The sequence below is a fragment of the Mirounga leonina genome, unplaced genomic scaffold (genome assembly GCF_011800145.1).
Source record: "Mirounga leonina isolate KUSES-001 unplaced genomic scaffold, KU_Mleo_1.0 Mir_94, whole genome shotgun sequence".
NCBI lineage: Eukaryota > Metazoa > Chordata > Mammalia > Carnivora > Phocidae > Mirounga > Mirounga leonina.
In genome coordinates this window covers 42888166-42910777 of record NW_023270855.1, presented here as the reverse complement: position 1 = coordinate 42910777, position 22612 = coordinate 42888166, and the positions used below count along the sequence as shown (strand labels likewise).

The 22612-nt window shown below is 43.6% G+C and overlaps 1 protein-coding gene across 4 annotated transcripts in view; it reads left to right on the top strand.

Annotated features, from left to right (window-relative positions):
* Positions 1 to 22612, top strand: part of KLHL18 (kelch like family member 18) — a 51855-nt gene that overhangs the window by 10096 nt on the left and 19147 nt on the right. For all 4 annotated transcript variants that reach the window (XM_034997277.1, XM_034997280.1, XM_034997279.1 and 1 more), the window contains one exon: positions 20305 to 20435. In XM_034997277.1, coding sequence (XP_034853168.1) covers positions 20305 to 20435 — 131 coding nt within the window. The remainder of the gene's footprint in view (positions 1 to 20304; positions 20436 to 22612) is intronic.

Sequence of the window (22612 nt, the reverse complement as noted above, 5' to 3'; positions counted from 1 at the left end):
CTCGATCCCAGGACCCTGGGATCATGACCTGAGCCGAAGGCAGACGCTCAACGACTGAGCCACCCAGGTGCCCCTGTGCCAGCAATCTTACCCGTGCTCCAAGGCTCCTTTCACATCTACTTTTTTCTCAGGGGGAAAGAAGTGGCCAGACACTCCTTCCTCTGTTCTCCTGAGGCACTTTGCATTGTGTCTGTTCAGCATTGTCTTGTGGTCGCACGCTGCACGCCTGTCTGTTTCTAGGAAGCACAGACCCGAGCCATCTTCTTTCTTTGGCCCTGCCCTCTTATGGTGGGGGCGAGTGTGTGAAATCCCTAGGAGTCTTCTCATATCCTTTCAGGTGCACTCAATCTTTGCCTCTTCCTTTGGACCTTAATCCCTCGTTACTTAGTATTGTCCGTGTCACCTGAGAGCCCATTTGGAATGCAGACTCTCTGGCCCCACGTCAGACCTACTGAACCAGAATCTGGTGACTCTTCCACCCTGTGCACACGAAGATTTGAGAAGCATTGCCTTCACACTTTGCACCCACTCCCCTTACCGTACTGAACACAGTGTAGATGTGCCTGCGTGATCACTCTTCCTGTCCAGATGTGGAGCTCCTGCGGCCTGTGAGGCATCTATTATCCAGCACAGTTCTTGGCATGTTTCAGGTGCTCAAAAATGTTGGCTGTATTACCCAAAAGGGCCCCTGGTATTATGTTTGAGATGCTCCTTCAGTCAGCCTGTTAATGAAGTGCATAACTGCATGGAGCTTTGCTAGGTACAGGAGGCAGCCTGCTGTGGAGTGGGCATCGACCCCGTCTTTGGCATTTAAAGATCAATCGATGGGGGAGAGAGATGCACATAATTAATTATGAGACGGGCAGGGTGTGACACATTCTGTAACTGCACAGCTATTACCGGAGGCCTAAGGGAACACCAAAGGAATGGCAGTTATTTCCAGTTCACAGGATCTGTGATGGTTTCGTGCAGAGGATGGTGTCTGATTGGTGCCTTGAAGGATGAATAGGACTTTGACAAACAGACACCGTGGGAGGAGGCATTCCAGGCTGGGGAGAGCCAGTTCAAGGGCTCAGGCATGAAACTGTACACACAGGATGTTTCTTGAACAAGTAAGAGATTGAGATGGAAGGTATGATTGGGGAGGTGGGTGAGTATAGACTGAACTTGAATTCTTTTTTTTTTTTTTTTTTTAAGATTTTATTTATTTATTTGACAGAGAGAGACACAGCGAGAGAGGGAACACAAGCAGGGGGAGTGGGGGAGGGAGAAGCAGACTTCTGCTGAGCAGGGAGCCTGATGCGGGGCTCGATCCCAGGACCCTGGGACCATGACCTGAGCTGAAGGCAGACGCTTAACGACTGAGCCACTCAGGCGCCCCTGACCTTGAATTCTTGTGGTGTGGAGTCCGGACTGGTAAGGAACATCTGTAAATCACATGCTGCTAGGACAGTTAGCTGTTCAGTGGTTTCTATGGACTCTGCCCTCCTGTCTCCCTCCCTTCTCACATTCTACCTTGCTGGACATGGGTGGGAGTCAGGGGAAGGGTTTGGGAGGGGTGGGACAGGCCTGAATGTTTTACCTGGCTCGTCACTCGCTCTGTATGAGACCATGGCCCACATCTTTTTTTAGTCCTAGCTGGTCAGCCACTTCCTCCCTCACCCCTTTCCGGAGTCACTTACCCAGTGGGGCCCCCTAAAGCAGAGAGATCTAAAGCTCCATCAATAGAGGGTTTCACACAGTGTGCTTTAAAATGCCATCAAAACTCTAGACTGAACCCAGTGTGTTTTATTATACTTGCTGTCTGCTTCTCAACCCCATGGGTCTGTGAGACTCATCATTTCTGCTTTTGGTGAGGGACTGGACTAGCTTCCCTTTGCCCATATTGTGGGCTGTGGGCCGGCCATCCAGCATTCAAGATGAAAGGACGCTCCACTTTTCCTTATATGCCACCTTGATGGAAATGCACCTGAACAAGGCAACCATAGTGTGGCTTGTTTAGTTCTTCTGCTGTTGGGAATGCACTGTCAGCCCAGACGCCAGGTCCTCCTCAAGTCGTCCCTAAACCTTACCATCTTTTTCTTGAGCCTCTTACTTCAGCTAACTGAATTTCCACATAAGATTAGATAGTCACCCTCTTGATGCTTCAGTGTCTTCCTCCCACCAGCTCTGTCAGTCCTGAGCCAGAAGATAAAGGTTAAAAAGAAGAGATGAAACTCATCAGAAGTTTTGTTATGTGTTTGTATCTCAGATGAAAGACTGAGAGCTATCTCTTAGATGAAATGGGCTCTAGGATTCATTAAGTACCCTTGGCAATGAGGCACTGTGTTAAGTGCTAGGGCATAGCCTTTCCTTTCTGTGGGGGAAAACATACATCCTGGAGAGGGAGACATTCATTAGGGACCATATAATATATGCTACAATATACGCTGGAGGCTTATACCAGGCGCTACAGGATGGAGAGCAGACTGCCTGGGAGTCTGGGAAGCCCCTCAGAAGAGGGAGCATTTGAGCTGGATTTTCCTGGATGAGCATCCAAGTAGAGGAAATAGGGTGATTTAGGGGAATTACCAACAACCAAGAAGAAAGGCATGATGGGGGATAAAACTGTTGGGGTAGATGTAAGCCAGTTTAGGATTTGGATCTGACTTGTAAGCAGTGGGCAGCCCAACAAAATGGGGACTAACGTGACAGTTGTATTTTGGATTGATTCATTCAGAAATTTGATTCATTCAACAAATACTGCGTGTTCTTTGCTAGACTATTCCAGGAAACATACAAAGATTGCTCCCTTAGTGGGTCTCATGTTTTAGTAAGATGGGTAAGTTAGTTACGGCAGGCCACCACCATTTGCACTTGTCAAGGTTACCCGTGACCTCCACATTCAGAATGATCTCCACAATATAGAACTATTCCATAACCACGAAGATTTCCCTTGTGCTGCCCCTTTATAATCACACCCATTCCCCTTCCACCCTCCATCCCTTGTCTCTGGCAGCCACCAATTTGTTCTCCATCTCTCATTTCAAGAATGCTATATAAATGGAATCATAAAGTATGTGACCTTTCGAGATTGGCTTTCTCTACTCAGCAGAATGCCTTTGAGAGCCATCCAAGTTGTTAAATGTATTGATAGTTTTTTCCTTAATATTTCCAAGTAGTATGCCAGGGTATGGATTTTGTTTAACCATTTACTCATTGAAAGACATTTAGGTTCCTTCCAGTCTGGGGCTACAAATAAGACTGCTATGAACATTCATTTACTGGATTTTGCATGAAGATAGGTTTTCATTTCTCTGCCCAAGAGCACAATTGCTGGGTCATCCAGTAATTTGATTTTTAGTTGTTTTTGTTTTTAAGATTTTATTTATTTATTTGAGAGAGAGAGCATGAGTGGGAGGGACCGAGGGAGAGGGAGAGAGAGAATCTCAAGCAGACTCCACCCTGAGCGCAGAGCCCGACATGGGTCTGGAGCCCATGACCATGAGATCATGACCTGAGCCGAAACCAAGAGTCGGAGACTTAACCAGCTGCACCACCCAGGCACCCCTGATTTTTAGTTTTAGCAGACATTGCCAAACTGGTTTCCACAGTGGCTGTACCATTTTAAATTCCTATCAGCATGTATGAATAACAGTGGTTAATTTTATGGATCAAGTTGACTAGGCAATGGTGCCCAGTTGTTTGGTCAAACACCAGTCTAGATGTTGCTTGTGAAGGTATTTTTTAGATGTAGTTAACGTTTAAATTAGTATACTTTGAGTAAAGTAAATTACCTTCCGTAATGGGGTAGGCCTCATATAATTGTTGAAGGCCTCACCCGCAAAAATTGAGGTTTCCTGAAGAAGAAACACTTCTTTGAGATTCTAACATAGACACCCTGTCTGATTTTCCCACCTGAGGGGCTTGCCCTGCAGATTTCAGGCTCTTAGAATTTCACATCATCAAATCTTACCTGAATCTCCATCCTGTCAGCCCACCCTGTAGATTTCAGACTTGCCAGCCCCCACAATTGTGTGAGCCTCTTCCTTAAAATCAATCTCCCTTCCACTCCCTCCTTCCCTCCTTCTTTCTCTCACTCCCTCTCCATATGTGTGTATGCGCGCACGCACACACACACACACACACACACACACACCCCACTTCTGTTTCTCTGGAGAACCCTAACATAACGTTCTGTATCCTCACCAGCAATTGCTATCACCACTGTTTTTTTATTGTAGCCATTTTGTTAAATGTATAGTGATATCTAATTATGATTTTAGACTTTTTTTTTTTAGATTTATTTATTTGACAGAGAGAGAGATAGCGAGAGCAGGAACATAAGCAGGGGGAGTGAGAGAGAGAGAAGCAGGCTTCCCACAGAGCAGGGAGCCCGATGTGGGGCTTGATCCCAGGATGCTGGGATCATGACCTGAGCCGAAGGCAGACGCTTAACGACTGAGCCACCCAGGTGCCCTCTAATTATGATTTTAAGTTGCATTTCCCTCTTGGGTAGTGTTGTTGAACATCCCATGTGTGTGTTATTTGCCATCTGTATATCCTTTTTGATGAAATGTCTTTTCATGTCTTTTGCCCATTTTCTCATTGGATTGTTTTTGTTGAGAAGCCCAGAAACAAGCTAACAACCCAGCTGAACAAAAGACGGGAACCTATATGAAACCAGCTCTTTCCCCAAATTCCAGACCCTGACCTAGATGGGATCCCAGAATTCAGTCTTCCAACATGAACCAAACTTGAAGAAACAGGCACAAATCTTCTCCCATGGAGAGGACAGAAGAAGTCCATGCTCTAATAAAGATGGAATCCCAGAATCCTCCCCTTTGTCCCATTCCCAACCCCTTCCCCACCACCAGGGTCCCTATGCATACAAAAGAGGCAAAGGACAACTAACAGTAGTAATAGAAAACATTTACTAACAGTGCTGAGGAGGGCGCCTGGGTGGCTCAGTTGGTTAAGCAACTGCCTTCAGCTCAGGTCGTGATCCCGGAGTCCTGGGATCGAGTCCCACATCGGGCTCCTGGCTCGGCGGGGAGCCTGCTTCTCCCTCTGACCCTCTCCCCTCTCATGCTGTTTCGCTCTCTCTCTCTCTCTCAAATAAATAAATAAATAAAATCTTAAATAAATAAATAAATAAAATAAAAAATCTATGATCCCTATTGAGTTAATTTTTATATAAACTGAGGTATAAGTTGAAGTTCTTTTGTTTTACCTGTTGATACGCAGTTGCTACAACCCTATTTGCTGAAAAGACTTCCCTTTCCTCCATTTGAGGTACAGATGCTTTTGTACCTTTGTCAAAAATCAGTTGGTCATACTTGTGTGGGGTTACTTCTGGGCTCTTGGTTCTGTTGCTTTGGTTGAGGTCCCTATCCCTGTACCAGTACCATGCAGTTTCGTTTATTCTGGCTATACAGTAAATCTTGAAATGGGGAGACTGATTCCTCCCACTTTATTTTTCCATTACACTATTTAAATTATTATTATTATTATTATTTACCTTTTAAACCATTTTTAAGTGTATAATTCAGTTGTCATTATGATGCCAGCAAGCTGGGTCTGGGGACCCAGAGGATGAATGGAAATCAAACACAGGCCAGCGGGAGGTAAAAGGGGAATTTATTGCAGGTACAGATAGAGTGTCTGGGAGACTTGTCTTTGTTTGGGGTCTGGGGGTTTTTATTGAAGAAGGTGGTCTGGGGTATGTGTCCCCTCAAGCATCCAGGAACTGTTTGGAACAAGGATGAGGGCCCAAGTGCTGCTTGGAGCCCTAGGGCCTGGGCATCTAGATATCCAGAGCCAAGGTGGTCTGAAATGTGCATATGATGGCTTCCAGTGATTCTCACCTGGTCCTTCCTTAAATATTATCTATTCTAAAGAAAAGGAGCAAAAAGCAGATTTTTATGGAGTCCTTTAGTCTCCCTGGCTGAATTAAATGCATTTACAATGTTGTGTAACCATCACCCACAAAGTCTATTACAAAACTTTTTCATCACCCAAAGCAGAACCCTATAACCATTGAGGAATAATTCTCCATCGCCCCTTCCCCTGGCCCCTTGTAGCCTCTTGCCTATCTCTGATTTTGCCTATTCTAGACCCTTCCTATAAGAAGAATCATATACAATATTGGTCTTTTGTGTCTGGTTGATTTCACTTACTATAATGTTTTCGAGGTTCATCCACATTGTAGTATGTATTAGAATTTCATTCCTTTAAAAAAAAAAATAGGCTTAGGGCGCCTGGCTGGCTCAGTTGGTAGAGCATGTGACTCTTGATCTTGGGGTCGTGAGTTCGAGCCCCACGTTGGGGGTAGAGTTTAATGAAATTAAAAGAAAAAAAGCCTTTATTTTTTAGAGTAGTTTTAGGTTCACAGGAAAATTGAGCAGAAGATGCAGAGACTTCCCATAAACCCCGTAACCCCACTATCAGTGCCTGCACCAGAATGGTACATTTGTTAAAATCAAACTCACATGAACACATCATCATCACCCGAAGCTTATAGTTTACATTAGGGTTCACTGTTAGTGTCATATGTTCTGTGTTTTTTGGCATGTATGGTGACATGTAAGCACCATTATTGTATCATACAGAATAGTTTCACTGCCTTAAAACTCATCTGTGCTCCACCTGTTCATCCTTCCCTCCCCCCAACCCCTGGCAACCACTGATCCTTTCGTTGTCTCCATAGTTTGCCTTTTCCTGAATGTTGAAATCATGCAGTATGTAGCCTTTTCAGATTGGCTTCTTTCACTTAGTAATATACATTTAAGGTTCCTCCATGTCTGTCATGGCTTGATAGCTTATTTCTTTTTGTGCTGAATAATATTTCATTGTCTGGATGGACCACAGCTTATTTACCCATTCAGGTCCTGAAGGGCATCTTGGTTGCTTTTAACTTTTAGCAGTTATGGATAGAGCTGCTATAAACATTCATGTGCAGGTTTTTGTGTGGACATAGGTTTTTAACTCCTTTGGGAAAATCTCAGGGAGTGTGATTGCTAGGTTGTATGCTAAGAATATGTTTACTTTTTAAGAAAATGCCAAACTGTCTTCCAGAGTGGCTGTACCATTTTGCATTCCCAACCAGCAATCAGTGAGAGTTCCCGACTCCACAACTTTGTCAGCATTTGGTGTTGTCAGTGTTTTGGATTTTGGCCATTCTAATAGATGCATGGAGATACCTTGTTTTAATTTGCATTTCCCCATGACATGGTATGGAACATTTTTTCATATACTTATTTACCATTTGTGTATCTTCTTTGCTGAGATATCTATTAGTCTTTTGCCCATTTTTAAAATTCACTTGTCGGGGCGCCTGGGTGGCTTAGTCGTTAAGCGTCTGCCTTCGGCTCAGGTCATGATCTCAGGGTCCTGGGATCGAGCCCCACATCGGGCTCCCTGCTCCGCGGGAAGCCTGCTTCTCCCTCTCCCACTCGCCCTGCTTGTGTTCCCTCTCTCGCTGTGTCTCTCTCTGTCAAATAAATAAAATCTTTAAAAAAATAAAATAAAATTCACTTGTCTTCTTATTAGGTTTTAAGAGTTCTTTGTATGTTTTAAGTAACAGCCCTTTATCAGATATGTCTTTTGCAAAAATTTCCTCCCGTCTGTGGCTTATCTTCTCATTCTCTTGATTTCATTTCTTTTTAAGGCTACATAGTATTCTACTGTATGCATATATCACATTTTGTATATCCATTCATCTTTTGATGGGCGCCTGGGTTGTTTCCACCTTTTAGCTACCGTGAATAATGCTGCTGTAAACATGTGAACACACAAATACCTCTTCAAGACTGCTTTCAATTCTTTTGGGTATATACCTAGGAGCAGAATTACTGTGTCATATTATTATCCTATGTTTAACTTTTTGAGGAACCTCCAAACTTTTCTGCAGTGGCTGCACCATTTTATATTCCCACCGGCAGTGCAAGCAATGCACAAGGCTTCTAGTTTCTCCCCATCTTCACCAACACTTGTTTTTTTCTGGGTTTTTTTGTTGTTGTTTTGGTTTGGTTTTTTTGCTAATAACTAGCTATGGTCTGTGTAAAGTAATATCTTACTGCAGTTTTGATTTGCATTTCCCTGATGATTAATGATATTAAACATCTTTTCATGTACTTATTGGCCATTTGTACTTTATTACTCAAAATTATTTTAGCTATTTTAGTTCCTTGGCCCGAAAAATCTTGACTGTATCTATAAAAATAATCTTGCTATGGTTTTGATAGGAGTTGCATCAAATCTGCCCATCAGTTTGGGGAGAAATGACCTCCTCACTGTTTCGAGTGTTATAATCCTTTAAGACCTGCCTGGTGAGCAGAATGGGGGCTTTGAGGCACCACAAGGGCCCATTCAGAGCTAAAGCCACCTTTTTTCTTTTTTTTTTTTTTTTTGAGATTTTATTTATTTATTTGACAGAGAGAGAGAGAGAGCACAAGTAGGCAGAGACGCAGGCAGAGGGAGAGGGAGAAGCAGGCTCTCCACGGAGCAGGGAGCCCGACATGGGGCTCGATCCCAGGACTCTGGGATCATGACCTGAGCTGAAGGCAGCTGCCCAACCAACTGAGCCACCCAGGCACCCCTAAAAGCCACCTTTAGATGTAGCCCATCTACTAAAGCCAGGAAGGAAGGTCCCTCTTTTGATTTCCCCCAGGGCTTTCTCTGGACTACGGTGCTCAGAACTCTGGCTCTTAATAGCAGAACTGCCTTCAGCAAGACCAACCATTTATTGGTTCATGTAATCAAACTGGAGAAAAGACAGTGTTGATGATGGGCCAGGGACTGAAATGCTGCTAAGACACTTACCCTCCATGGTCAACACCCTCCTCCCACTGCAAACTGTTTTTTCATACATGGTGGTGGTGGAGCATCTGATGGCTCCTTGCTATCCTGGGGGGATTGTCCTTCTTTCTCATTTGAAAAGTCATGAGGAAGGGTCTCATTGGTAGGGTTTAGATCATGTGTTATGTAGTGTGGTTGGAATGAAGATAGAAGATCCCAGAAGAAGGTAAGGAGCACTAGACAGAGCTGAGGTGAGATGGAGTCTATAGCTAGTCGTGTTTTTGGAAGGTTTTTAGTGGCATGTGTTGAACCACAAGTGTTTTCTGTTAACCTTCAAGTAACCTAAAATAGTTCAGTAATGGATCATCATCATTACATTATAGATAATTGATAGTTAATGCACTGTACATTGTTAATATATAGTTAATAGCTTTATCTATATTATATAGCAATTTAGAGAGCCATATCTAGTTAATGGTAAGTGATAGAATGTCATGGTAGTACCCTCAAGTGTTACGGTTATTTGAAGATTTACTATACCTATTTATGTAAGAAAAATTTGAAGACATGGGTAGGAAATCATAAGGCCCCCCTGCTTAATCTTCTATATGCTTTTCTAAATATAACCAAGAGAGCCTGATGTCCATTCTGACTATAACCTTCAGTGAAACTGCCATTCTTCTTCAGGGTGAATTTATTTTCACAGGAAATTGTTGACTTTCTGGGCTGAATTGAGGGTAGAGTTGATATTTTAATTTCAGTGACTATTTACTGAGCTATATAAGGGATGTATAAGACCCTTATTCCCCTCAGGGACTCTGGAGTCCACCGAAGTGGGTAAGAACAGAAAAATGCAGTGCGTGTGACCGTGGCTTGACATCTCTAGCATGGAATAGCCCTACTCGTCTAACATCTGAGTAACATTTTCTTTGGGGGGTGGAGTGCTGGCTTGAGCTGGCTTTGTGCTTGGCGCTTGCTGAGTAAGGTGTTGATTGATACCTGAGGTAGGAAAGCAGGTGCTTCGAGGCATCTGCATGCAGTCCACCTCTGACATTTCGGATGGACAAGGCTGCTTTGTTGCTGAGCCTAATTAGCAGTGAAACTCCGTGGGTGTAGGGGTGGGGGTGGGGGGCAGAAAGAGAGAATAATTCTGTAACTATGGTTAAGAAACTGAAGTTTAAAAAAAAGACACATTGGTGGTGGGCAGGGCCCATATAGGCCATTAATGGCTCGAGTGTGAATGCCTCTATTTCGGGCTTAGCTCATTTCCTTTTTAAAAGGAGCATTTTGTAGAAGACACTGTTTATCTCGGTGGTGGATTCCACAAAGTGCCGACAGTTCATACTAGTTCAGCAGGAGGAGTCGTGAATACCAGCAGATCAGGTGTGAAGTGGGTTGCAGGGGTCTTAAATAAGTGATCAGCATCTTTCTAGAGAATGTATTCACATCCCTCTTCATAATATGTTCCCTGTGACTCTAGAGCAGAGGTCAGCAGGTGGTAACTATTTTTGGCTTTGCAGGCCATTGATCACTGTCACAGCTACTCAGATTTGCCATGGTATGGACATGTCTATGTTCCAATAAAATTTTGTATGTGGACACCAAAATTTGGATTTCATTTGATTTTTACATGTCATGAAGTATTAGTCTTCTTTTGACTCCCCCCCCAAAATATATATAAAAATGTGAAAACTACACTTAGCTCATGGGCCACACAAAAACAAGAGGCAGGCCGGATTTGGGCCCATAGACTGTATTTGCTGACCCCTTCTCTAAAGGTCTTAAAAATAACTTCTCTAGGGGTGCCTGGGTGGCTCAGATGGTTAAGCGTCTGCCTTCAGCTCAGGTCATGATCCCAGGGTCCTGGGATCGAGCCCCACATCAGGCTCCTGGCTCAGCGGAGAGCCTGCTTCTCCCTCTTCCTCTGCCTCTCTCCCTGCTCATGCTCTCTCTCTCCCTCTCTGTATCTCTGTGTCTCAAGTGAATAAATAAAATCTTAAAAAAAAAATAAAGTTTTAAATTTGAGGACATTTTATTTATTTATTTATTTATTTTTATTTTTTATTTTTTTTAAAGATTTTATTTATTTATTTGACAGAGAGATAGACAGAAGAGCACAAGCAGAGGGAGTGGCAGAGGGAGAGGGAGAAGCAGGCTCTGCACTGAGCAGGGAACCCGATGCGGGACTCGATCCCAGGAACCTGAGATCATGACCTGAGCCGAAGGCAGACGCTTAACCATCTGAGTCACCCAGGCGCCCCATTTTATTTATTTAACAAGCAGTTATATTGCACTCAATATATGCTGTGCGCTGTTTTAAATGCCTTACAGATGTTAGCTAACTTAATCCTCACAATAACCCCATGAGAGAGGTACTGTTTAACCCCATTTTGCAGATGTGTGAATTGAGGCACAGAGAGGTTGAATAACTGGCCCATAGTCACACAGCTAGCAAACAGCAGAATCTAGATTTGAACCCAGGTCATCTAGCTCCAGCCATACTTGTTCTTTTTTTTTTTGTAAGATTTTGTTTATTTATTTGACAGAGAAAACATAAGCAGGGGAAGTGGTAGGCAGAGGGAGAAGCAGGCTCCCTACTCAGCAGGGAGCTCGATGCTGGTCTCAATCCCAGGACCCCGAGATCATGACCTGAGCCAAAGGCAGACGCTTAACCAACTGAGCCACCCAGGCGCCCCCAGAGTACTTATCTACAATGATATGCTGTCTTTTTTTTTTTTTTTAAAGATTTTATTTATTTATTTGACAGAGAGAGGCACAGCGAGAGAGGGAACACAAGCAGGGGGACTGGGAGAGGGAGAAGTGGGCTTCCCGCCGAGCAGGGAGCCCGATGCAGGGCTCGATCCAGGACCCTGGGATCATGACCTGAGCCGAAGGCAGGCGCTTAACGACTGAGCCACCCAGGCGCCCCTATGCTGTCTGTCTTAAAAGATTTATAATTATTGATTTTCTAGGCTAAAGGAAGTTTAGAGATTAACCCATCCCTACTACATCTCCCATTTCATAGACACATTCTCACACACACCGGCTTCATAGCCTTCGTGATTCAAATTTGTGTCTCAGTAAAATTATGGATTACCATTATGCACTTTCAGCATCTCTTGTGATTGCCTGAAAGCTTAGTCTTATATCCCACTTATCCCAAGGGTAATCTGTCTGTACAGGCTGGGCACTTAACTGTTCACTTAGTGTTTTATTTATGTTCATTGTGAGATGCCTTGAAGGTAGGAGCAATAGTATCAAAATGTTTTCCATCAAAGAGAAATCTATTCTGGGCATATCTTTTGCTTTCTTTGGGAACACCTGTCTCAGATTACAACCAACTCAGATTTTGCCCTGCTGCTTTTCCTGCTTGAATAAGCAGCTGGTTGAATCTTAAGCCCCACCTGCCTGTTGATAGGGAACAGAATTTGTGGTTTCATGCTACACTATCCCTGTTGATCTAAAGATACCACCAAAGCAGTGCTGTGAATGGAAAATTTCCCCAAGGAAGAACATGGAAGCTGGGTGTGTGTGCATGCATGCGCACATGCATGTACGTGTGTGTTAAGGCAAGTCAAAACTTAGGTGGATGATGAGGTGCTCAGGATTTATGGTTCCTTTTGCTATAGTCTCGAACTCTACTAACCAGGAGGAGCCTTGGAGAACCTACAGAGGTTTCTGTGCCCCAGGGCTTCTGCAGAGTTATTACTAGGGGCCCTCATATCCACACGTGCTCCGATCTGTTGGCCAGAGAAATGATGCCTTTAAGATGTGTGTATAATTGCTTTTCATATGTATGTGGATGCCATCATGATCAAAAAGAAAAACTTTACTGAATTTATGTTAGACTACTGTTATTAATACAATGACTAACTGGTGAGAAACCTGATCCAGTTAGAGCCCCTTAGTTACAGATGAAGAAACTGAGGTTCAGGGGTGGAGGGAAGAGATTTGCCTGGATTATTACAGAAAGAACAGCTGGCCTGGAAGCTGGCGCGATATGTATGTACCATATGGCTTGTGCTGTCTCCCTTGGGATGAGCAAATAAAAGAGATGGGCACATGTTTTGACGTTTAATGCTGTGCTTTCTAGTATTGTCTGATAGCATGGTTGATCACAGTACCGTTTACCAGTATTTATAGTGCTTCTCTTGAGAATCTTAAATTTTTTTTACTATATTCCTTGCTATACCACCATAAGTAATAATCCTACCTGGAAATCCAGTCCAACCTGGAAACAAAGCATAGTAATTGGGCAGCTCCCTTTATCTGTAGTAGAGCTGGCTCTGAAACTCAAGAGTTTTAATCTCTGTGAATCTGACTGAACTCGTGAGGATTTCAGTTATTTATATCTTAGTCTCATAGGAGACTAAATAGGGCTGTGGCTCTCAGCTGGATGCAAAACAATAACTTTTGTTAAATCTCTGCTAAGTGCCTGACACTGTGCTAGAGTATTTTCATTGTATTATATATCACTTAATTTCATAAGCCCAACATTGCAATTAGGAGGCCCACTCAGAAAAAGCTAAGTAGCTTCAGTCTTCTCTAGAGCCCATCCATCCGGTTATTTATTCATCTGTGTACCATTGTGGAGCACCTCGGGTTTGTAAATGTACCCTTGAGTCCTATCCCATTGGTGGCCAAGCTGGGACAGATCAGCACAGATCCATCCCTCCAAACAAGACCCAGGATTGGCAGCAACATCAGCGTGGTCTGCACAAGACCATACTTTTTTTCCACTGGAACTTCAGGAATTTGGGGTGACCGTGGTGATTTGGTCAAATGACATTCATATCAACCAGTTTCATACTCCTTTATATGTGATCTTCTCAAAAACTCTTGAGAAGTCAGAGGAATAGGAATGATCTCCTAAGTTGGGAAGCTAAGGGGGGAGGAGGCCTGTAAAAGGTGACCTTGCTGGTGCTTGCTCGTGTGGGCCTTCTAGCTTCCGTGTTCACCACCATGGCTCCCACGCCCTTGTCTTCCTCCAGGCATCTCCTTGCTTCTTTTCTCATTTTCTCTTCCTTTCTGTACTTTCCTTCTGCTGCATTGCAGAAGCATCTTCTTCTAGATGAGCTTTAAATGTTAGAGTTCCTCAAGGTTGTCTTACACCCTCTTCGGGCTCTGAGCTCCCTCCCTCAGTGACCTCTTCTTGTCTCTACACTGATGACTCCCAAAAGTGTCATTTGAGCCTAGACTCCATTTCTCTGTGTTCCAGACGTACCCATCCACTTCCTACACAGTATCTCTGTTTGGATGCCTCCCAGGCACTCGGTGGCATCTTGTACAAAACCTGACTGGATCTTCTACCCCCAACAGCCCCTCTCTGTCATTTCTGATCTAAGTGAATGGCAACTCCCAGTTCATGTTCTCCCTGCAGAGAGTGACCCCATCGCTTTAGAGACCCTTCCTTAGTACTTTTGCCTGGTTTCCTAATAATCTTAAAGTAAAATGTAGAATTCCTGAGTGCCATGTCTACTTTTCCAGCTTCACATCACATTACTTTCCTTTTCATATCTATCCTTACATCATGGAGGCCACTTTGATTTTTAACATTCATCGAAGGAATAGTGTGTTCCATGATTTTTAAAACCAAGTATAGAGGAGTTGCAGCACATGTGGATTTAAGCTACCCATTGACTTTTAAACCTTATCTTCCTCCCCTTCGTATAACTCCATTAGCTCTTAATTTTCCAAACAAAGCTGTTAAGAGGCATTAAAGCTACAGGGGCTTCATAATTTAAAAAATATATGGAGGAATCCTATAGGTGACCAGGAATGCTTCAGTCTCTTCTCCAGATCCTACTGTGCAGAGCCCCTGCTTAGAAAGAGGTTCTGCATCCACTCTTTGTAGAAGCCAAGTGGCACGAGTGCTGAGTCTTTGCTGCAGTTTTAAGTGGAAGTTGTTTGGGCTCTCAGTTGGAATGGATTTTTTTTTTCCCTTAGAAGCAAATTTGGAGGTGTTTATGTACCCAGGAAGTCCTGTGATTGCCCCTAATTTGCTTTGTAGATGCTAGTCATTGCATATCATCCCACAGTGGTTACATGGCTGGTGCCGATACACATGCTTATTAAGTGGTAGTGTGAGAATGGGCACTAGGTGTGTGCTGTGTGCACAGAGACCTGATATACTAATCCAGCCCAGGCAGCTTCCATATGTGGTCGTGAGTTTAATTCTTTCAGCTCAGAGTGTTTCATTATACCACAGATTCACTTCTTTCCTTCTGCCCTAGCTTGCACTTGGAACCTGACTTTTTTTTTTTTTTAAGATTTTATTTCATTTATTTGACACAGAGAGACACAGCGAGAGAGGGAGCACAAGCAGGGGGAGTGGGTGAGGGAGAAGCAGGCCTCCCGTGGAGCAGGGAGCTCGATGCAGGGCTTGATCCCAAGACCCTGGGATTATGACCTGAGCCAAAGGCAGACGCTTAATGAATGAGACACCCAGGCGCCGCCCCCCGCCCTTTTTTTTTTTAAAGAGGAATCTGACTCTTTCCAATACTTTAAATTTACAGTCTGATTCCATTCTATTGGTAATACTTTAAAAAAAAAAAAACTATTTATTTGACAGAGAGAGAGAGAGCACAAGTAGGCAGAGCAAGAGGGAGAAGCAGGGTCCCTGCTAAGCAGGGAGCCCGACATGGGGCTTGATCCCAGGACCCTGGGATCATGACCTGAGCCCAGTGTGGCCGCTTAACTGACTGAGCCACCCAGTCGCCCCTGTTGGTAATACTTTTAAACAAGTATTGTCTGAGAGTGGGCATAGCAAAATGTGATTAAAGGTAGGGATGTATGCCAAATAGTATTGCCTTTCTGACCAACCAGTTATATGTTGCTGATTTTTTTTTTGTAAATTCTGTTGCACTATTTTACATTTCTTTGCCACCTTAGGAATGGAGAAGTGGGGAGATTTGAGGTAACAATATAATTGCAGATCAGTGGAGAAAGTGGACTTTGCTTGGGTCTGTGTAATTCAAGATGTTAAAATAGGGAACACACTTGTCCTCCTATGTAGGCCTTAATTTACAGTATTAGACTTATCAGTAATAAAAGAATGTTTTTATTTCCCATTTGCTTTGTCCCTTTTTAAATTTATTTTTTATTGGGCGCCTGGGTGGCTCAGTCGTTAAGCGTCTGCCTTCAGCTCAGGTCATGATCCCAGGGTCCTGGGATTGAGTCCCACATCAGGTTCCCTCCTCGGCGGGAGGCCTGCTCTCCCTCTCCCACTCCCGCTGCTTGTGTTCCTGCTCTTGCTATCTCTGTCTCTGTCAAATAAGTAAATAAAATCTTAAAAAAAAATAAAATAAATAAAATAAATTTATTTTTTATTTGTTTTTTAAAGATTTATTTTTTTTAGAGAGAGAGCACACAAGTGGGAGGGGCAGAAGGAGAGAGAGAGAGAATCTCAAGCATACTCTGTGCTCATTACGGGGCCTAATCTCACAACCCTGAAATCACGGCCTGGGCCAAAACCAAGAGTCAGATACTCAACCAACTGAGCCACCCAGGGGCCTCTGTCCCTTTTTTTAAGTGAACTTTTAATTTTGAGATAATTGTAGATTCGCATATGGTTATTTGAAATAATAGCAGTGAGATCCTTTGTACCCTTTGCCCAGTTGCCCCTATGGTAATAGCTTACAAAACTGTAGTACAACATCACAACGAGGATATTGATACTGATTTAATCCGCCACTCTTACTCAGATTTCCCCAGCTTTACTTTTATTCACTGGTGTGTCTGTGTGTGTTTAATTCTATATAATTTTTATCGTGTGTAGGTTTTTTATTATTTCAAAAATTTCCCACTTGGCTGAGAACTTAAACTGGGAGGAGGTGTGTTATTTACTGGGTCCCTCTCAAGATCCACTAGTACACAGCTTAAGCAGAATTCCTTCTCTTTTACATAAAAGGCAAGTTACGTAACTTCTAAATCTTGGTTTCCTTTTCTACAAAATGAAATTCGCAGCAGCTACTTAATGTAGAAGGTTGCCGTGAGGACTAAAATGAGAAAAGAATGTGTAACAGGTACTTAGCAAAAAGGAACTCAATAAATGATCATCTCTTTTTTTAAGTAACTTTTTGAACTGAGATTATAAATGAGAGTATTTGGGTTTTTTAAAGCTTTTCACAAAAATGTGGTATCCTATGATTGTAGAATTGGAAGGTCCCTTAAAATTTTGGAACTGGTGAAGGACTCCCCTAAACATTCTTAGGTGATAGGCTCTTATTCTTTTATAATAAAACTAAAGCCTGCCCCCCTGTCACTTCTAGATCTGCCCTCATCCATGTAATGGCCCTTCTAGGGTTGGAGGACAGCTACTCTGTCCCCCCCCCCCCCAAATTATGTTTTACAAATGAGCTATCCTTAACCATTCCTTGGTAAAATGTAGCTTCCAGACCTTTTCCCATCTTGGTCTCCTTCTTGTAGATAAAGACAGATTTGTTCTTCCTTTTAACAGAACACAGAATTCAGTTGTAATCTGGCTAGCATATCCCAAGATAGGCCTGTCTTCTCTTTAGCTGAGCTTTTTGGGGAAACCAGGTCACCTAGTTTATGCACATACAGTTTTGTTCTTTTGTCTTCTGTTTACTTTCCAGATGAAAAATAAATACATGGCGATTTAACACAACTAATTGAACCCCTGTGCCTGGCTGTAATACCATTAAAATGATAGTAAGAGGGAGAAGAGATATCAGCAAATGAGAGATCAATGGAATGTTGAAACCAGAAAGTCTGAAGTATGATGAACTTAGAGAGCCAGAGGAACTGAAAGTGCCTGCTGGGGGAAAAGTAAAGAAGAAAGAGGATTTGTAATGCAGAACCCTGGAATAGTTCCAAAATTGGAGAAGCAAAATACTGAAAACAGGAAGATTAGTTGAAAGTCTGTGTGAAAAGCAATTAGTTGCCTACAGCTCCTCCCCCACTTTCCCAGGAGACAGGAGTTTTAGTCTTCCACATTGAACCAGGGGCATACCAAACATAGAAGAGGGGATGGAATATGGAGCAAAACTGAAACTAAGGGCTTTAAGGCAAAGATCTAAATAGTGAATGGTAGGATTATCCCCCTCTCTCACCCAGTTTCCAGAATACCTACAGGCAGACACTCCCATTCAAGAGATTGGAAGATCTGTCTCTGATAAAGTTTGCCCCAGAGAAAAAGTCCTAAAGATACTACCTTTAGCAGTCCTCAGTAAAATGGCAGGTTCTTGCTTGATCACCCTGATGTGAGGTCCACCAGTTGATGAGCCTAGCCACCCCCACATAAAACTTTCAATCTAAAAATATAAGCAGATAGCCAGATGTCACAAGGCATTTATTTTTATTTTTTTTAAGATTTTATTTATTTATTTGACAGGGAACACAAGCAGGGGGAGCGGGAGAGGGAGAGCAGACTCCCTGCTGAGCAGAGAGCCTGATGCGGGACTCAATCCCAGGACCCTGAGATCATGACCCAAGCCCAAGGCAGACACTTAACCAACTGAGCCATCCAGGCGCCCATCACAAGACATTTAAAGCAAGCCTCTAGCATAAAAGACAGAGACCAAAGCAAATGAGGGAAAAAAGAACTCAGAGGAAATAGTAAAAGCAGGGAGGAGGAGGAGAAAAAGAAGAAAAAATTTAACTATAATATCTTGAGAGAGGTTAAAGAAAATACAGCATTCATGAAAGATGAATAAGATTCTTTCAATAAAAAGTGGGGTGGGGGACCTTCAGAAAACAAGAAAGACCTCTTGGAAATTAAAATACCATAGCCTTATAAAAAGCTACAACACAGAAATATTGAAAGATAAAGTTGAAGAAGATTCCCAGGAGATAGACCAAATGAAAGAGGTGGGAAATGGGAACAGGTGAAAAAATGCAAGATCATTCTAAGAGGCCTAACACCTGACTCATGGAAATTTCAGAAGAGAAAAAATAGACAATAGAGAGGAGGAAATTATCAAAGAAATAGGATGGAAAGGTATTCCCAGAACTGAAATAAAGTCTGTAGATTGAGACAGCATGATGCATGAAAGGACACCAACACCAAGGTATAACCCTGTGAGAATTCAGAACTCTGAGGATAAAGAGAAAGCACTAAAAGCTTCTAGAGTGAATAGTCACATACTAAGGGTTAGTGTTCAGAAGGGCATTAAATTTCTCAAAGCAACAAAGTAGAAGACAATGGAGCAATACCTTCAGAATTCTGATAGAAAAAAATATTCCCAACTTAGAATTTTATAGCCAGCTAAACTATCACCCAGGTTGAAGGCTAACAAAGACACATTCAGACATATTGTGCATATGCCCTATGATGGTGTGATATAATGAGAATGTGTATTTGGAGGGCACCTGGGTGGCTCAATCAGTTAAACTCCTGCCTTTAGCTCAGGTCATGATCCCAGGGTCATGGGATTGAGCCCTGTGTCGGGCTCCCTGCTCAGCGGGGTGTCTGCTTCTGCCTCTGCCCCTCCCCCTGCTTGTGCTCTCTCTCCCTCTCTCTCTCAAATAAATAAATAAAATCTTAAAAAAAAAAAAGAGTATGTATTTGGTCTTTTTCCCTTGTTCCTGGCACAGAGCTTCTAAAACCCTTGGAATTTCCTGAGTGGTAGGGGTGATAAGAGCATCTTTTATTATAATATTCAGTCTTTACTCCCAGTTCCTGACACAAGAGCTTCTAAAACCTTGGAATTTTGGGCGCCTGGGTGGCTCAGATGGTTAAGCGTCTGCCTTCGGCTCAGGTCATGATCTCAGGGTCCTGGGATCGAGTCCCGCATCGGGCTCCCTGCTCCTTGGGAGCCTGCTTCTCCCTCTGCCTCTCTCTCTCTCTGTCTCTCATGAATAAATAAATAAAATCTTAAAAAAAAAAAAACAACCTTGGAATTTCCTGAGTGTCCTTTGTTATTCATAACAAACCTCTTTCAACCACACCTGAGTTTATGCTAATAAGGTGACTCTCTCTGGACCCCTGGATAGTTTTCAACATGGGCCTGGTTGCCAGAGGGGGCACCCATGTGATTAGACTTGTGCCCACCATGGCTGCTCTGTCCTTCATCCCCACGCGTTCCCCTATTCAAGTCTGGTTTTGTTTCTCCTTATCTCTACCTGTCGCTGTGTATCTACTCTTCTTGAGGAGCCTACTGTCAGGAGCTCCAGCATTCTTGGACAGTTTGTTTCCTCCATCTGGCTTCAGTAAAACTGGGATCAGGATAACGTGTTAGACAGTCAGGTCTCTGAGTTGGCGGGGAGTCAGGAACAAGGCAGTGCGACTGCCATAGAAGGAAAAACTACCACTGGAAGCATTCGGGCTTCCATTTTTTTTTTTAACCATTTTAATGCCTCATGAAACTGTTGTTTACGTTCTTCCACTGCAACTGAGTATGTGGAATTGAAGCTCTCGGGGTCTCCATGATAAGCCCAGCTGTCATGTACCGGGATGCCTCCAGTACCATTGCAACGGGCAGAGGCTTAAGCCGGGGAAGGGGCCGGTTGGGTTTTGTATTTGCCTTCCTCAGTATCTCTCTTTATGTTTCACTTTGCCCACAGATTGGGGACCACAAATTCAGTGCCCACCGGATCGTCTTAGCAGCCTCAATCCCGTACTTCCACGCTATGTTTACAAATGACATGATGGAGTGCAAGCAGGATGAGATTGTAATGCAAGGAATGGACCCCAGGTACTCAATTCCTCCACTGGGTCTCTCAGTCTGCGGGTTTCCAGGCGCAGCTTCAGCCCCGTGCGTGGTGCTGTTGGCGGGCCCGTGGCGGGACACAGCACTATTAAAGTAACACGTTTAATAGGGACTAGCGTCCAAGATATTTTTTATAACGAGGACTGGGTACAAAGGCGGTGAAAGGGTATCCTCTGCACTTTTCTGTGCTAACCATTATAGCTGGCAAAATAGTTTTCCAAATAAGTGTCTTCATTCCATACTCTCCCCGTCAGTCTAGAACAGTGTCATCCATTCAGACTTCTTCTGCGCTGATGGGAATGTTGTGTTTGTACTCTCCAGGATGGTAGCCACTAGCCAAATGTAGCTACTGAGCACTTGGATTTTAACTGGTGGGATTAAAGAATTGAATTCTACATTTTACTTAATTTTAATTAATTTTAACATAATTTTAAATAGCCATGTGTGGCTGGTAGCTACTATATGGGACAACACAGATTCAGAAGATGGGCAAAATCGTGGTTATTGGATGGTTGAGAAAATTGAAGCCCAAAGAGGCCAAGCCCAAAAGTTATCCCATCTAAATGCCTTTCAGTGTCCAAGACAGCCCTCCCTAGCAGTTATTGGTCTCAAATATCAGTCCTGCCGAGGCTACAAAATTCTGCCCTAGATGAATTTTAGGGGCAGGAGGCAGTACGATAACTGCTGAAATCATGTCATTCAGGCATTTCCTTAATGTTGTCCTGACATGTAAAGTCACTTACTACTGGACCCTCTTCGTGGAAATACCTTCCTAATGACTATATGAAGACTTTATATAAACATATTCCATAGTATGCCCTTTTGGGCCTTGAAAGGGAGAAGGATGTTTATGTGACATTCTGTGTTTGATTTTGCTGCAAGTCTGTGAACTGAGCTGCATGTTTATAACCTAGGCTGTGTCCAAGGGTCCACTGTGTCCCTGCTATGTGTGTGGCACTGTTCTGAGGGCTGGGGATGCAGTAGCAAACAAGACACACGGGGTGACTCGGGGCAATGACATTCTTGTTGGAGGAGAAACAGTGAACAAAGCAGTGAGTCGGCAACCTCACCCAGTAACCTGTCATTTGTTGCCTACCTTCTTAATCTCAGAGTGGTGGAAACGAGGGCTAAAGGAGCCAGGAAACCGGGCGCCTGGGTGGCTCAGTCGGTTAAGCGACTGCCTTCGGCTCAGGTCATGATCCTAGAGTCCCAGGATCAAGTCCCGCATCGGGCTCCCTGCTCGGCGGGGAGTCTGCTTCTCCCTCTGACCCTCCTCCCTCTCGTGCTCTCTGTCTCTCATTCTCTCTCTCGCAAATAAATAAATAAAATCTTTAAGAAAAAAAAAGAAAGGAGCCAGGAAACCGTAGTACCCTCTGGATGATTGAGAGTGATCTGCCCCACACGTGGAGAAGATTTATATACCCACTGCAAGGTAGAAATCTCAGGCCAGCTACTTATAAGGAAAGACACAGAAGTGGGTCTGCAAGGGCACTTGTATGCTCTCTTCTCTGAGGTCTGTATCTGAAGGAGCTGTGCTCATTACCATGCACAGTCCAAGTGCTTCATTTAACAGAGGTAGACTGGGCACCTGCTATGTGTGCTGCCATAGGCACTGAGCTGTAGCACTAAGAAAACAGTGCCTCTAATTGTGCCAGCTTTCTAGTCATGGGGATCTGGCCATAACCATAACCACACACGTGCATGGTAGGGCTGGCAAGTGAAAGCGAGGCGAGAACAGTAAAGTGAGCGATGGTGGGGGTCTGTGTCATACCAGGGTGATCAGGGAAGGCCTCTGTGATGAGGTGACATTTGAGCCAAGACCTTAATCGAAGTGAGGGAGTGAGCCGTCTGGTGACAGAGCCATCCAAACGGAGCAGACTGTACAAAAAGGCCCTGCGGTGAGGGTGTGTTCGGCATGTTGGGCTAGAGTGAGGGTTAAGAGTGGAAGGTGATGAGGTCAGAGAGCCGGAGAGGGGCCAGACCACATGCAGCCCTGAGACAGAACTTGGAGTTCTTTCCCAGTGGGAGGCAGAAAAATTTGTCGGCATCTCATTCTGGAAATGTATCCCAAAGAAATAAAAAAAAACGCTATTTATGATGGCAATAAGATGTTATTAGCTATGGGGCCTACCAATAAAGGAAATAAATTACGGCATCTACAT